The sequence below is a fragment of the Vulpes vulpes genome, chromosome 15, assembly GCF_048418805.1.
Source record: "Vulpes vulpes isolate BD-2025 chromosome 15, VulVul3, whole genome shotgun sequence".
Lineage (NCBI taxonomy): Eukaryota > Metazoa > Chordata > Mammalia > Carnivora > Canidae > Vulpes > Vulpes vulpes.
Window position 1 is genome coordinate 24,844,028 of NC_132794.1, and position 16,877 is coordinate 24,860,904.

General features: G+C 37.4%; 1 protein-coding gene across 2 annotated transcripts in view; it reads left to right on the plus strand.

Annotated features, from left to right (window-relative positions):
• The window catches only part of TMPRSS15 (transmembrane serine protease 15), a 117,307-nt gene that overhangs the window by 97,243 nt on the left and 3,187 nt on the right, over nucleotides 1–16,877 (plus strand). For both annotated transcript variants that reach the window (XM_072740206.1, XM_025995698.2), the window contains 4 exons: nucleotides 3–177; nucleotides 10,549–10,730; nucleotides 11,997–12,092; nucleotides 15,462–15,601. In XM_072740206.1, the coding sequence (XP_072596307.1) occupies nucleotides 3–177; nucleotides 10,549–10,730; nucleotides 11,997–12,092; nucleotides 15,462–15,601 (593 nt within the window). The remainder of the gene's footprint in view (nucleotides 1–2; nucleotides 178–10,548; nucleotides 10,731–11,996; nucleotides 12,093–15,461; nucleotides 15,602–16,877) is intronic.

A 16,877-nucleotide genomic window follows, 5' to 3' on the forward strand; every position in this document is an offset into this window, starting at 1 on the left:
AGGGTGTGGAAACAAACTGGTGGCTCGAGAAGTCAGCCCAAAGATCATTGGAGGAAATGATGCCAAAGAAGGAGCCTGGCCATGGGTTGTTTCTCTTTATTATAATGGCCATCTGCTCTGTGGTGCTTCTCTCATCAGCAACGACTGGCTGGTGTCTGCTGCCCACTGTGTGTATGGGTGAGTGTGACATCGCAGTGTCCCCTCCCAAATGAGACACCACAGCAGACACGGTGCATCCCACTTCATGCAGCCTCACGTACTCAGGGAAGTGTTCCTGCTCTTTATGGTACTATATAGCATCAATAATATTCCCACTAAAGTCATATATAAAAATACAGAAAGTTAAATGGAGGATCATTCTTCATTAGATACTTGCATCAAGTATTATGTTTCCTATGTACGTAAAAATTGAAATTCTTACCTACACAGGTAAGAATTTTTAAAGGTGTGAAATTCATATTGAATGTGTAAGTTGTGCTGGTTATCAATCAATCAGGCCAATATGTAGTTTCAGAAATTGTCAATATCAGAAAAGCACGTTTAGATAGCCCTCATGTTACAAATAAACTGTGCTCTAGAAGTTCACATGTAAGGACTTCGTTGTGAATTAGGATAAAAATGTTTCCTTCTCAAGTGAGATCTATTTTGATGCTACTCATAACTAAAACTTAGAAGTAATATCAAACCAGGTTTGACTCTTCTTTGATTACATGATATGACAAAATACATAGAGAGAAGATAGATCTTAAGGGGTGCCTGGGTAGCTCAGCAGTTGAGTGTCTGCCTTTGGCTCAGGGCATGATTCCAGAGTCCTAGGATCGAGTTCCACATCGGGCTCCCTGCAGGGAGCCTGCTTCTCCTTCTGCCTATGTCTCTGCCTCTCTCTCTCTCTCTCTCTCTCTTTCTCTGTGTGTGTGTCTTTCATGAATAAATAAATAAATCTTTAATTTAAAAAAGTAGGTAGATCTTAGAATTCAAGATCTATCTTCTCCCTCTAGAAGCAGCCATACTCTAAGCAGTACCACAGGGGAAAAAAAGAGCTGGTGAAGGACAGGAAGAAAAGGTGGAGAAAATAAATATTCTTAGGCCCCAAGAACATGTTGATTTTCTGCTTTCACCTTCCTAGGTAATCCCATTCTAACACTTATGAATTAGGCCAGAAAAAAAAAAAAAGGTAGCTTCCTCATAGAAGATTCATAAGCCCTGACCTAGGGCAATTTCCTGCCCTTAATTGAGTAAAAGAAGCCTCCAGAGAATGACCTCAGCTGTGAGGATTAGGATGAGCCTCTCTGTGGCCAGCGTCCAGAATTTTTGAGAAAAGAACCACATGTGCTCAAGAATGGAAGACATAGCTGTAGTTAATCAGATAAAAAAAAAAAAATCAGCTCCCTACCAACACAGACATTGAAAGTTCTTGAATGGACGGAGACAAATTGTCAGATGCAAAAGGTTATGATAGTTATTTGGGAGATGGGAGTGAGGGGCAGAAGGAATGAGTGGTTGATCCCACTGGACCAGAGTGAGAGCAAACTTGAACTCAGAACCCAAAGAATCTGAAATGAAGACCCAATAGCTAGATCCCAACTGGACTGATCACCTGGGCTCCAACAGGACTACCCAAGGTACCGCCTGTTTATACCCAAAGCTCTTTGGTTCTATACATCACACCCTCTACTGGGTGAGTAAACTACAGCCTGTCCCATACCTACACTACCCCTTCGTGACTTTTCTGCCTCTTGATAATTATATTTATTTCTGTTTTCAACCACATCACAAATGTCTATGGCAGTCAATTTTCCCATCCCCTGCTAAACATGACTTTAACTTTTACCTATTCATGTTCCATGCCTTGGTATGCCACAGGTAGGTAACCTAAACCTCAATTTCCAAGTAAAGGATATCTTTGGCTACAGGTTTATTGTCATTTTCTATTGCACAAAGACAGATCTTAGTAAGTTAGCGACCTCCCGTATTAACCTTGGACTTGCTAAATTAGTCCGTTTGATGTTCTTGCAGAACATATGTTTTCTAAATGTCAGCCAGGCTTGTAGTAATATTAGTGACATCTTTCATTTATCTACCTCACAGATGTACTTAGTGTAGGTCAATGCTACCCATATCGCATCTTTTCTTTTTTTAAAGATTTTTTTTTTATTTATTCATTCATGAGAGACACAGAGAGAAAGAGAGAGACAGAGACACAGGCAGAGGGAGAAGCAGGCTCCATGCAGGGAGCCCGACGTGGGACTCGATCCCGGGACTCCAGGACCACGCGCTGGGCCGAAGGCAGGCCCTAAACCGCTGAGCCACCCAGGGATCCCCATATCGTATCTTTTCAAGCCACAGAAGAAATGGAAAAACAGTTTCATCCAATATAAACACATGTTTAACCATATAAGACATAAAATATCTTTTCACAGTTTCAATCTGAACACAAGCAAACAAGCAAGTGTAAGCTGTAATGGAATTGTGATGAATTCAAACTCATCCTCGCCCACCTTGCATTTTGCTCTCCAAAGCCACTGAGTGGTATTATTTCTTCTTCCCAAGAATTGTATATCTGGTGCAGGTGTTTTAACTTGCAGGTGGTTAAATGGTTTAATTGGACAGCTCTTCTCTGTATCCATTCTTACTGTCCACACTCCCGTTCCCATCCCTCAGCCACAGTGTTCCTGGGTGTCATGAAATTTCACTACGCCTCTTCTTTTTCTCTGTCACTGGTTTGTCTTCTTTTTGAACCTTAAAACAGATTTGGAGAGCATGGACCAGCTGTGGTTTAAAGGCAAGGTTGACTTTAGACCAGAGGGCAGAATTTTGATCCTACTAATGCTACTGACCTTATGTCACTTGGTAGCTCTGTTTCGGTATCCTCCTCCACAGTGTGTTCAGAAAGACATCTGCCCCCTAGAGTGATTATCAGGACCAAAGTAAGAGGATGCAATACTTTCGCATACTATGAATTACATAAATGTACAGTAGAATTCCTATTGTGCTCCTGTTCCTGTGCAGGAAAGGTCTGTGAAAGAAGATTCTTACTCTTTCCCGGGAGACATTGAGTGTATTTCTTTCTTAAACCTTTTATATTACTACAGTTTCAAGCATGCACAAAATTTGCAAATAATAGTACAGGGAACGTTTGTATATCTTCACTGAGATCCACCAACTGTTTCAATTTTATGGTATGAAAACTTCTTTATCATTCTTTCATTCTCTCCAGTCTGGAGAAATACTTTTCCTGAATCACTTGGCAGTGGATTAGACATTGTGCTCTTTACTCTGTATTTTTACTAAGAACAAGGATATTTTCCTATATAATCACACAAAAGCATGGAAATTTAACATTAATGTGATACAATTATCTAATCTATAGTATGTATTCATTTTTGTCAATTGTCCCAAATATGCCCTTTGTAACCTTCTTGTTTGTTTCTATGTTTTCTGCCCACAAACTAATCCAAGATAATGCACTGCATTTACGGACTACACCTTTAATCTTGAAGACACTTTCTACCAGGTTATCTTTCTGTCTTTCTTGTCTTTGCTATTTTTTAATACAGCAAGTTATTTTATAGAAAGTCCTCCTATTTGGTGAAACCCTTCAAGCTTGTCTACTTGTTTGTCTTGATATATCTCCATGCTTTGAGAACTTCTTTACTGTCTGCAAAATAAGATGTTCCAGGTTCATCTTGTGCTTTTTCTACCTTAGTCCTTAAATCAAGCTTTCTATAAGAAACCCCCATTCCATTTAGCTATTTTTAGTTCCACATTTTAAAAAACAAGATCTTGTGTGCTCCTTGCTACAGCTGCTGTGTCCTACTCCTAGACCCTCTCAATAGATGTAACTATACACCTACAAATATGAACTCAAAATGACAATTCCAAATAAAATGATTACCACAGGGTACATTCTGATCTTTTCTCCTCTGTTTGCAGCACCTGTCCCCAATAGTAAGAAACCTGTCCCTACTATCCACAAAATATTTGTAGATTTGCTTAAGTTTAGAACACAAGTTGTTTGAGAATTGCCAACCCTCACTATAAAGCAAACTTGTCACATAGTTTGATGTTTGTTTTTCATTTTTTCCCACTGACATAGAGTAAATACATAATTTTAAGTGCACAATTTAATGAGTTTTTGGAAATGCATACACCTTTGTATCCCACACTCCTATCGACACATTTCCATCACATGCAAAATTCTCTTATCCCTCCTTCTCAATCACCATCTCTGCTTCCAGAAGCAACCATTGTTCAGCCTCTTAGATGGGCAGGTATAGATAGATTCACAGTCTGGATCACATGTATTAAATACACACACATCAATGATGAAATTATACATAGAGAGATCTCTTGCCAATCTCCCATTCTTTTTTCCTTTTTTTTTTTTTTTTTTTTTTTTTTTTAGAGAGAGAGAGAGAACAAGTGGAGGGCAGGGATGAGGAAGGGGGAGAGGAAGAAGGAAGCTTCCCACTAAACAGGGAGCCTGACACGGAGGCTTGATCCCAGGGACCCTGGGATCATGACCTGAGCCAAAGGCAGTTGCTTAACCGAGCCACCCAGGTACCCCATCAATCTTTCATTCTTTAAGAAGCCCTTTAGAAAAGACCAAATACATTTATCTCATTCTTTATTGAAATAATTCCTTGAAGAAGATGTTAATATTCCTAAAATAGGTTATTTCATATATGAGGTATTTTGGGTATGGCAAGAAATACGTACTACTATTCGCATTTTGTTTAGTATCAAATTAATTAAACTGATAATAAAGCTTTGAAGCAAACTTTTTGAGTAGTTAGGTATTCACTATAAAATAACATAACTTAATTGATACTTCTATTACAACTTAAAACTTGGATTCATTTGAGTGCCTCAAATACTTTAAATAGGACTAAAAAATTTTTTTAATAAATTTATTTTTTATTGGTGTTCAATTTGCCAACATACAGAATAACACCCAGTGCTCATCCCGTCAAGTGCCCCCCTCAGTGCCCGTCACCCATTCACCCCCACCCCCCATCCTCCTCCCCTTCCACCACCCCTAGTTTGTTTCCCAGAGTTATGAGTCTTCATGTTCTGTCTCCCTTTCTGATATTTCCCACACATTTCTTCTCCCTTCCCTTATAATCCCTATCCCTTATACAAATATAGTACCTAGAAATTATTTTGTTTCTATTGAAACTTACCCTAATACATAAACATCATGGTTTTAATTCATTTCTCTATATATCTACCTATTTGATGGCTTTACAAAGTTCAATATATTATCTCCTTCAGGTTGCGGAAATTCTATAATACTTTTTCTTTTTTACCAAAAACCAGTAAGTCACTAACTTAATCTTGAAATCTCTACCAGCCTAAGAAAATTCACTTATTTTTGATTTACAAAAATTACTATAGATTTACTGGTTTTTGGTTTAGACTAGATCTTGGCTACTTTTTTAAGGTATTTCAAGTTTGAGCTGCTTGTCAGCTTTCCAATTGTTAAAATTCTCTTGTATCACTAGGACTTTATAAACCAATGCCTTTCTCAGTTTTACCAATTTCCAATATGATGTCTGGCCCTTAAAATTATGTATTTGTGAAGTTTTACTTGGCCTATAATCTATTTCCTTGATGCTATTCGGTTAGCTCTATTTTTAATAATGTATTTTTCTTTCTTTTCATTTGTTTTTTGTTTGGGGTTTTTGTTTTTGTTTTTGTTTTTGTTTTTTTTTTAGTTTTATTTTTTACTCCCTTCACCAATAACACACACACCACCCCTGCCTCTGGCAAAGCACTTTAATAACATATTTCTTAATAGCAGATATCTCATTATAGTTGTAATTCCACCCAAAAGTTCTAATATATCGTAGAAGCTCCAGTGCCAGATATTTGAGATTATTTTTACTTTGAAAACTGATTTATCATCTTGAATCACATTATTGGACTAGAACAGATTATAACAAGTGTTGTTCTAAGTTTGGGGTATGATAGTACTCTACAGACCAACAAAGTCCTTGCCCGAGAAAAATACTCAAATATTTTATTTTAGGGAGTGATAAGTGCAGCAAAGGAAGAAAAAGTGGTATAAGGAGAAAGCAAATGATAGTAGCAGGGGGCTTCATTTGGATACAGTAGTGACAGAAAGCTTCACAACAAATGAAAATCCAAGGAGAATCTAAAGAGATGAGAGAGAAACTTAACACAAATTTCCCAGGAGGTAATATCAACTCGAATACTCTGGGGGTAGGAGTGAGATCAGCCTGTTCCAAAAACTTCAAGAAGGCTGCTGTTGTTGCTGGCCAGGAAGTGGTTGGCAGAGAGGTAGGAACAAGACTGGAGATGCAGGCAAGACCAGATCCTGGGCTCTGGCAGGGACTCAGGAGGTTACGGTAAATGGGATGAAAGACCATCTGGAAGACAAAGAGTGACATCATCGGGAGAGAGCAATAGTGAAGCCAGGAAGACCCAGTTAGAAAGAATCAATGGTGGCCCTAGGATTGTGCCTGAGAAAGCTGGACAAATGGCTTTCATTAATGGATTTCATTAATTATTTCATTGAGTAATACTTTTTCCATTTAGTGGAGAATAATAATAGAGATCTAAAATTCTGTGCTGGGGGTAAACATTGGGGTTGGCAGTGGGCAGATTTGACTAAAGTACAATCTTCATTAATGATAGAATACAAAAAAAAAAAAATCAGTTTAGACTTATAGGTACCCACTGAATTTTTTTTTCCTTTCAGCATATTGTGCTGCTCTGTCATAACTATTTTGCCATATTTACTTTTTACCTCAATGAAAATCCCATATAAAAATGGACATCCTCACACTCTGAGTAGGGAATTTATTTACACATCAGCACACAGCAACCTACAGTGTCATAGCACTAGTTCCTCCCATCTGGGGCAACATCTAAGGATCACCTATTGTGTACCAAGAATAGTGCTAGTATTCGAGGTGATAGAAGTCAGGAATACATGTCTTTCTGTTGCCTCCCAATTTGTGCCTTTCTTTCTCTTGCTACTAAAGAAAAACATTTTGCATGAACAGGGCAAGAACAGGTGTTATGCAACAGAAATTCAGCCAATGTCCCCTGCTTCAAGGTACACTACTTCTGCCATCTTTAGCCTGTGTCAGATTGGCACTTGCCTATCCAATGGGGCTATCTCCTGTTCTTGTCTTCACCTGTTTTCTATCCTATAACTTTCCCTTGTTTCACTAGCATGTAGATGCTTTGAGACAAATATATTTTTAAAACATAGTAAGTATCCCCGCCCCCTCATCTGTAGTGATTATTCCTGAAGGCTGTCTTCTCCTATCTCTTGGCTTTGGTTGAATGGAAAACCTAGGGAGGATTTTATATTGCTCAATATCCCAATAGTAATTACAAAGTGCAGATTCTTGGGTTCCACTCCAATCTTCCAAATTAGAATCTCTGGAGGTCCAAATTAAGAATCTGAATTTTTACCGAATACTTCAGGTGATCCATAAAATTGAGTAACACTGGCCATCCCTTCTATATTCTCAAGTCTTTCTTCTGAGATAAGGCACTAAAATTGCAGTAGGATGTAGTCATTCGGATAGTGCTTGTGCTAATGTGGGCTTGTGGGGAAGCTAAGCACAGAGACATGAAAAGTTATGTGGGCCGAGACTTGAGAGAGAAATATAATGGATAAATATTAGAGGAGTATCTCCTTCCTAAAGTACAATTTACAGATTCAGGAGAAAGAAAAACATGAGAAAAAGTCTATTTTCCATGTAGCCCTATACCAACTTTGGAACTCATTAAGAATGTATCCGATTAATATTCTTGTAATTTGTATTTAATTAGACCAGTAGCTTGAAGCATGTAGGTGTAATTTTCATGGTCTGGTTCACGGACTGGTTTTCTACTCCAAGCCTTAAAATAACAAGACAAAATGGTGATTACAAAGTTTGTGCTACCTACAAGCTCTCTCATATCAGTAACTAATATTTATTGTTCTCAGAAGGAGTACAGTACCTACAAAAGAGATAAGAATTTGGGAGGTTAGCTACTGAATTGCATTATTTTATCTGAACTGCATTTTTTAAAGATTTTATCTATCATCTATCTATCATCCATCTATTTAGAGAGTGCATAAGTAGGGGCAGAGAGAAAAGGAAAGAGAGAAAGAATCTCAAGCAGACTCTCCACTGGGTGCAGAGTCTGACACAGTGCTTGATCTCATGACCCTGAGAGCATGACCGGATCCGGAATCAAGGGTCACTCAACCAATTGAGCCACCAAGGCATCCCTAAACTGCATTATTCTATTATTGAGTTAAATCTATAGCAAATGACTGCATATACCTCTCTGAACTTTCATGTAAGTTTTCTGAGGATAAAATATGTAAAAGACAATCTTGTCACTTTTGAAAATAAAGGCACTCTATTAACTTCAAAATAGAACTCTATAATCAGTTCATACTCCCTTTTTAAGAAGGGTTTCATTTATTATTTTTTAATATTTATTTATTTATTTATTTATTTATTTATTTATTTAAACACAGAGTGAGAGTGAGAGAGCCAGAGACACAGGCAGAGGGAGAAGCACGCTCCATGCAGGGAGCCTGACATGGGACTTGATCCTGGGTCCCCAGGAATACGCCCCCGGCGGAAGGCATCACTAAACCGCTGAGCCACCTGGGCTGCCCAGTTCATACTCTCTTTGACCAAATTTTATACCATTAATCTAATTAATGTTATTTATAATATGAACATTAATATAATGCTTTGGTTATATAGAATATAATTATAATGTAAAATATAATGTGTATAAATAAATATGATTAAAGCAAAGTAAGAACCATGGTGTGGCAACTGTAAAATTAATATTTTTTAAATACTGAGTTAACATATATTAAATGTTTCATAAAAAATGCAGTTCTTTAAAAAGAGTAACTACCTGTTACCTGTCAGCCATAACAGATAGGCCAATCAAGTGACAACCATGACCAGCTGAGCTTTAGGAAATGTACTCAAACGTGTGATACAGAAAGAAATTCGAAGATTGGATATCAGGAAAGAGATTTAATGCTATCCCTTCTCTTCGAGTAAGCCAGTGTGGGCAGAGGAGTCCCAGGGCACAGTGGGAGTGAATGCAGTTATACCTGAAATTATCAGTGTGTCTGGCTAGGCTGAAATTCCTCTGACCTAGAGAGAGGGGAAAATGAAAAGGCCTCCTGACTAGCAAACACAGCCTTCACAGTACCATAATACACTCCTGGTGCAGCATCTGTCCTTTGGAGGAGCTCTCACCAACCACTAGGAGCATACACATCCTCCCCTTCCTGAGCCCAGATAATCCAGTGGCAGAGAACATCTCTCCCTGCAATGCTCCCCTGATGTTCTCAACCCCGCCCACACAACCCTGCCCATAGCCCCTCGGGGCACCCCACTCTGTTGGTGCAAGTACAGCTTCTGAAGTCAGACAGTCCCAGTTCAAGTCTCTAGGCACCATTTAAACTATCAGCACCCAGTTTGTTCTCAACATAACATCCATAGCCCGGTGGCAAAAATGAAAAGAGTTGATGCAGTCAAAGTATGTGGCATGGCCCTTGGCACAAAATAGGTTCTCTGTAAATGGGTGTTATTCTACTCTGTAAAGCATGTGAGTAAGTTTCCTCTGATTTTAATGCAGCATGGTTATCAGTGGACGTCTTCTGGATGCTTGGGCATTCATTGGCTTTACCGATGCTGGTGACCTGATCAAACATGATCCCTTGTTTAATTTCAACAAAGTAATGGATAGGTAGAAAGATAAACAAATGGACTTGAAATAACTTCATGCCCTTTATATATTTGTTAGGTGACTTGGATTCTAGGAGCTGAAAGACCACATTAGATGAGGCATTTATAACTATTAAGAATTAAATTACTAGCTCATCTAAAAGAGCAGTTGTTGAATTTTGACTTCATTGTGAATATGGCTTAATTGGCTTAATTCCAGCTGTTCACTAGTAGTTCCTCGGTGTAAAAATGTTGCAAGCCAAAAGCACAGTTAGAAGTCCCTGCACACTTCCAAACTGTCATTTAATCTGCCTATAACACAAATGTTATCTTTTACCAATTCATTATCAAGGGCCAACACTATGTGTGGAAAATTACTCAAGTTTATTAGGTATGAAAATCCCTGGAATTTGTATGTTCGATTTTAGACATCATAATAGGTTTTATTGCTTGTCTTAACTTTGTGTGAATGCAGTGACCCTGTAGACAGGAGAATGCTTCTGAACCTCCTTCCATTGCTACCGTAGCTGCTGGGGTTGCCTGAAGAAACCCTGGACCAAGGTGTGATCTCCACAATGGAATGGGATCTATGGCAGTGGCTCTCTAACTTGGCCATATGTTAAGAAAAACTTGGAGACTTAATTTAAAAATAACACATATTTTTTAAAGTCTCCTCTTTTGAAGAAGGATCATTCAGAGAAATTCAAGAATATTTTAGGACAGGAACACATAGTTCTGAAATACCTACTACAAGGATCTTTCAAAAGTAACTATGGTGGATGGAGGGTTTCTTATATGTCTTTTTCATAATTTTCAGGAGAAATTTAGAGCCATCTAAGTGGAAAGCAATCCTAGGCCTGCATATGAGATCGAATATGACTTCTCCTCAAGTAGTAACTCGGTTGATAGATCAAATTGTCATAAACCCACATTACAATAAACGAACAAAGGACAGTGACATCGCTGTGATGCATCTTGACTTTAAAGTGAATTACACAGGTAAAAAAAAAAATCAGTTTTAGTTATCTTATCTGGCCAAATTAATTCAAAATTAGATTTGAAATATTATCAGTACCAATGAGTTAATAGTCCAGAAGAGTTGGATAATTTGTTATAGAAATCATTATAATTTAAATGGAATTGGGGAATGGAGCGAAACATATTCAATTATCTTCATCAAGGTGTTTAAATCCAAATTTCTAGAAAGTTGGTCCACAGAATAAAATGTCCTGAGCCCCCTATAATAATAAACTCAAAGGAGCAGCCCAGAGAAAATATTGTTACAATGCATGCTTTCTCTATTCCTCACATGAAAGGAAGGCAGGTCCACCTACCACGAAGTACAGAGTAGGACAAACTAAGGAAGAGCATATACTCTCAGAGTAAAGTGAGTAAGAATTATGATATCCATAGAACAAAGTTTTTGAAGGAGATTCAATAATCTTAATAGAGTAGCAGCTGGAAGACTTCCTCCAAACACCTAGATAATGTGCAAGATATCACCTGATGGAGTAACCTATATCCTGAAGGTATAAAGTTTACTCCAAAGACTTTTCCAACCCCCAGTGAGGAGAAAGAGCTGCCACTTCTGGGCTCACATGGAATTTGGTCTACACATGTATTAGAGCACTTAGCAAAGGCAGACTATTACTGTGGTTAATTATGTAGCCCTGTCCTTGAGGGTAAGCACCATATCTTATTCATTTTTGTGTCTGCCCTGGGTCTTACATGTACTGGGTGCTTAATAAATGTCAGGCAACTTGTAAATTGTTGGAGAAGGGCTTTAAAAGTCGGCGACCAGTACTGACGCTTCCATAAGTGCCCTGTAAAGCAGTCACCTAAAAGCTTTCTTAATGTGGAGATAATTGAGGAAAATCAAACAAGCCTCAGAACATTTGTCCAAGTGTCTCTTAATTGACCCTGAAGAACAGCCTTACCAAGATTTTCACAGAACTGACTCTGTAGATAGCATGATTACTTAAAATCAAATCAAATATAAATGATCAACTCTAGAGCTAAGACGTTATTTATCTTCTTAATGAGTAGTTAGGAAAGTAGAAAAGGATCCCGAAAGACCACCAGTGATACCTAGTCCATTGTCAAAGGGTGCCACCCTGAGATGCTTCTTTATTATTATTAAGATTGATGTCTAAAAAATGTTCAGGCTGCATAAAACAAAAATACATTTTTTAGATAAAATGTTGAAAATAATTGATTTTTAAAACTTGTTAGAAATGCATGTTTATCTGTGTTTTGTTTTTCCAGATTATATACAACCTATTTGTTTACCAGAAGAAAATCAAGTTTTTCCCCCAGGAAGTCTTTGTTCCATTGCTGGCTGGGGGAGGGTTATATATCAAGGTAAATCATCAGACTCAACAAAAAGAAAATGCCTACTAGTAAGAAGGATGCTATTATACTAGCCTGTGAATATTTTCAACATATTTTTTGCAACTCTTATAACAGTTTTCAGCAGTAGCTCTTGAAAGCACAGTTATATTCATACGCTGTGTATTTGTATAATTTTAAAAAATTCCAGATTGTGTTGAACATCTTATAAAACTATGATCCTTATTGGGGGAGAGTTCAAGCATCCCTCAAACTTAGTGACTGGTTTTAGTATTACAAATACTTTGATAAAGAGAAAAGATATGTCTATTTAAGTAAGTATTGCAAAGGTTACATTTATTTTTTAAATATGTATTTATTTTAGAGAGACAGAGCACAAGTGGGAGGGGCAAAAGGAGAGGGAGAGAAAGAAAATCTCAAGCAAACTCCACACTGAGTGCAGAGCCTGATGCGTATGGGTCTTGATCTCATGACCTGGGCTAAAACCAAGAGTCCAAAACTTAACCAACTGCACCACACAGGCTCCCCACGAAATTTATTTTTGTAAAGCACAAGGATAAAGTCTGATCAAAAGCCAAATTATTACCTGTTACATTTTCCAAATCAATAAACCCCTCTTTATTTATCATATAAAGTCTCACACTCACATTCCCTAAAAAATGAGAAGGGAATCCCCTTTAACTTCAACATGCTGAGTCAGCCTACTCAGATGGGGCATGAATCTTACACTCAAAACTGTGAACTGACTCTTGGCTTTATTTAACAGGATGTTTTCCAAACACAGAAAAGATGCATATTAAAACTAACCGAACATAATTTTTTATAAAATTCCAGTACTTCATTTTCTCTAAATGTAACTACAAAATATGCTGGATTCAGAATTCCTTTTTTTTTTTTTTAGATTTTATTTATTTATTCATGAGAGACACAGAGGAAGAGGCAGAGACATAGGCAGAGGGAGAAGCAGGTTCCCTGTGGGGACCCTGATGCAGGGCTTAATCCCAGGACCCTGGAATCACACCCCGAGTCGAAGGCAGAGGCTCACTGAGCCACCCAGGTGTCCCAGCTTTGGAATTCCTAATAGGAGTTATTGCATCTAGGGCAGAACTTTGACTACCCATTAAACACAAAGGAAAGGCACTATATAGTCTGGTGGGAGAACCTGACCTCTGGAGTCACAACAGATCAGGGCTGAGATATTTAAAAATCCTAATTGTAATAAGATGAAAAGCCACAGAAACTTGTGCTACCAGAAGCAAAGCATTCACAATTAAAACACTCTTATTCCTTGTAAAAGAAAGATGACGTTCTATGTCAAATCTTTGCCTGATAATTTCGACAAAGGTTCTCCACCACAATTACATTATCTTGCCGAAATGCCTCATGTCTGCTGTCCATAAAGTGCATTGAAGTCAAAGACTGTATCTTTCTATATTTCCTCCACTTGAAAAATGCTATGATTTATTAAATTTGAAATCTAAAGAGTAAAAATGATTCCTAGATATTTTGTCTATGAGACTTCAAACTAAAAGATATTTATGATCACAGTGTAGACTCTTCAAAAACAAATTATCCACTAACAAAATTTAAGACTCCATGTTCTGTAGGAAATGGGAATTTCTTTTAAGAGCTGAGTAAACTTGGCTCACATTTACTTATTGTTACTAAAGTTATGCATTTAATTGACTTAAGAAAGGTCTCTAAGAGTGGTATGGAGCCAAGGAAAATCTGTATCTGAGATCAATTTCATTTAGGAATAAACAGTCAGATCATGTTTAAATACTTCCTGGGTGATGGAAATTTTAATGAATTTTATGAACTTTGGCTTATGATTTCCAGCTGCTTAATTGTGTAAAACTCAGCTTCCCCCATTTTGAGTATATTGCCCTAATAGCTAGGAAAACCATGAACATATTGTTTACTAGGAAGAAATGAAGTAATATTAGTCAGTTAAATTAAGGCAATTAGTAAACCTAAAATAAGCTTATTGACATTTTTATGTATGTTTTTAAGTGTGTATTCTCAATTATCCTTAAGGCAATTCATGTTGACAAATAAATATTAAATATAAGAACACTGCTCAAATTTTTCTTTACCAAAGAGATTTATCCTATACCCATCCAATCTTTCTTATTCCTTGATGAGAAGCAAAATGGGCTTTGGTTTTATAATTGTTTATGATAAAAACTAAAGTCTACCAACCCATCTTCAATCTTCATAGAATAAATGACAGTGAGATGCTGAATTCCCTCCTCCATCTTCACCTCCTAAAGTCCACTGTCAAACTTAAGGACAATGGTTTGTTGCTGGAGTCACTGTCACCAGCTGGAAATTCCCATTTGTGCACAGTTCCCAATTCCTGTTCACAGTCATGCTGGTACCTTGAAATTGGCCATGGTTAGGGTGTTTCCATAAGACAAATGATACATATTGGAGATTTTTTTGTCTTAAAAACCAGTATTAAACATTTACCGACACACCACTGAGTCCTACGTAGATGGCTTTGCACCTAAATTATATACATATGTGTATGTATACACACACACACACTCTTCAGTGTGTGGATTAAACTTAGCTAGAAATGAAGTCACAAACACTTTTGCAGCAACGCTGGCTGTCATATGTACTAAGTTATCATCAACTTTCTGCCTCCCTTGAGGAACCAAATAGAATTGCTAAGTATTAGAAAGTGCTTATCAGGTGCCTTTTCTGAGGCACTAGACACCTGCATGTTTCACATCTCTCTTGGGATTAGTATTTCAGTAAACAGAGAGTCATGCCACCAATAGAGGAGTCATTTTGTAAAAAGCGTGGAAGCATACTCTGTTGCAAAATGCCTCCTTTCTCTTCCCCTGCATGAGGATAACAAGCTGATTGCCCTTAGACCAGGGCACAGTTCATTTGAGCTTTGTGTTCTGCTCAGTGTGCACCTGCTCGTTCACATAGCATCACAAAGGTGCTGAATGCCATTCTAAGGGAGCACCTCTTCAGGTGCCACATGAAAAGCCTCCTGGATTTCTGAGTTGTTGCTAATTTCCATAAATGAAACTCTTTGTGTCAGTGGGCTTTTTTCCCCCATGAGCAATACTGTAACCATTTGAAATTACTGAAAATGCCTACAGCCTGTCTAGTCCAATCCACCATCCCTGCTAGCCCTTGGGAACTAAAGAAGTGCTTTACTGTTATCCATTTTGCAAAATCCACAGATGGGCCTTATTATGTGCTTTAAAATACTAAGGTTTAGCATTTAGGTTCATTATATATACACACAGTATTCGATAATGAGAGTGAACTGTTGAAATACATAAGAATGATGGTGGCTCATTCAGTGATGCATGTTGATCACTTCTGACTGGCTGGCTGCATTACCATTTTGAACAGGTCCTACTGCAAACATACTGCAAGAAGCCAATGTTCCTCTTCTATCAAATGAGAAATGCCAACAACAGATGCCAGAATATAACATTACAGAAAATATGGTATGTGCAGGCTATGAAGAAGGAGGAATAGATTCTTGTCAGGTAAATATGTAAAACTGTTCACCCTGCATTTCCAGAAAGCACTGCTATATCATGATTTTATTGCTTCACAACGATTAGGGAATAAAGAAATCATCAGAGTTTTGACCTGATTTCTTCTTTTCCCAAACTGTGACTATGTTTGTTTCTTCTTTTTTTTTTTTTTTGATTTGTGCCTACTTGCACAGTATTCCAGAGTTGATGTGTGCATGAGAAATAAAGCTACTTTTTAAGAACAAATATTAAAATCGGATGTCTTTAGAACCAAGGCATAAAATATGAATGTGTACGATAGGTAAAATATGTAGTATTGGACCACTGTTGACCTTAGCTAAATCTAATTCTAATTCTTTAAAACCCTGTGCAAACTTCAAACAAACAAAAAGCCAGTCTGAAGGCCAATTTCACCTATTGGCTTCTAATTTTCAACCCTGGTTTTGAGTATGGGCCAGGGGTCTAGTGACAAGAAATAATTTCTGCATGTAAACCAGCCTGGATAGCCTGGTTAGAACCAGTTTGCAGCAAACCATTTGTAAGAAGGTTAAAAATAGAACTTACTCAACAGCGTGCCATAACCCTGGACCTGGGACTCCTACACTAGGATTTTCATCTTATCTTTGACATTTCATTTTAGAAATGTAATAATATGAACTTGCTGAATGTCAACACTGCAATAGATTTGAAGTATCAATGGCTTTTGACTTGGGGGACCACCAGAGAAAACTCCTACCCACCAACTACCCTCATTGAAGACAAAAACATCTTATCACTTAGAAATAATGTAGCCAGCTATTTAGCTCCATTAAAATCTATGTATGCTCAACAAATAAAAAGTAAATTCTTCCAGATTTTAGAATTATTATTAATTTTTTAGGTGCAGCATGGAGTAGACATGAAAGCATAGATTCTGTGCTCAGACTACTCTTATTTCGCCCTTGCCTAAATACTTATGAGTGAGACTTCAGACAAGTCACTTAAGTTTTATTGAGAGATTTAAAAACCAGGGAATACATATAAGCCATTTAAATAAGGACTCAAAATATTAACAATTTTCACTATGAGACTTTGTAAGTAAATTTTCTAGCATTTTTTATGTACTTGAAAATTAATAAGATATTGATACATTAACATCTACTGGCTTAGATTAAACCTGATAGCAATACTGAGCAAATGAATAATTTACAAACGTGGATTTATACCAGAGGAAAATCTTTCATTTTGTTAAAGAGTAAACTTGTTATGTATATTAACACATATGTCACCATAATTCGACTTGATA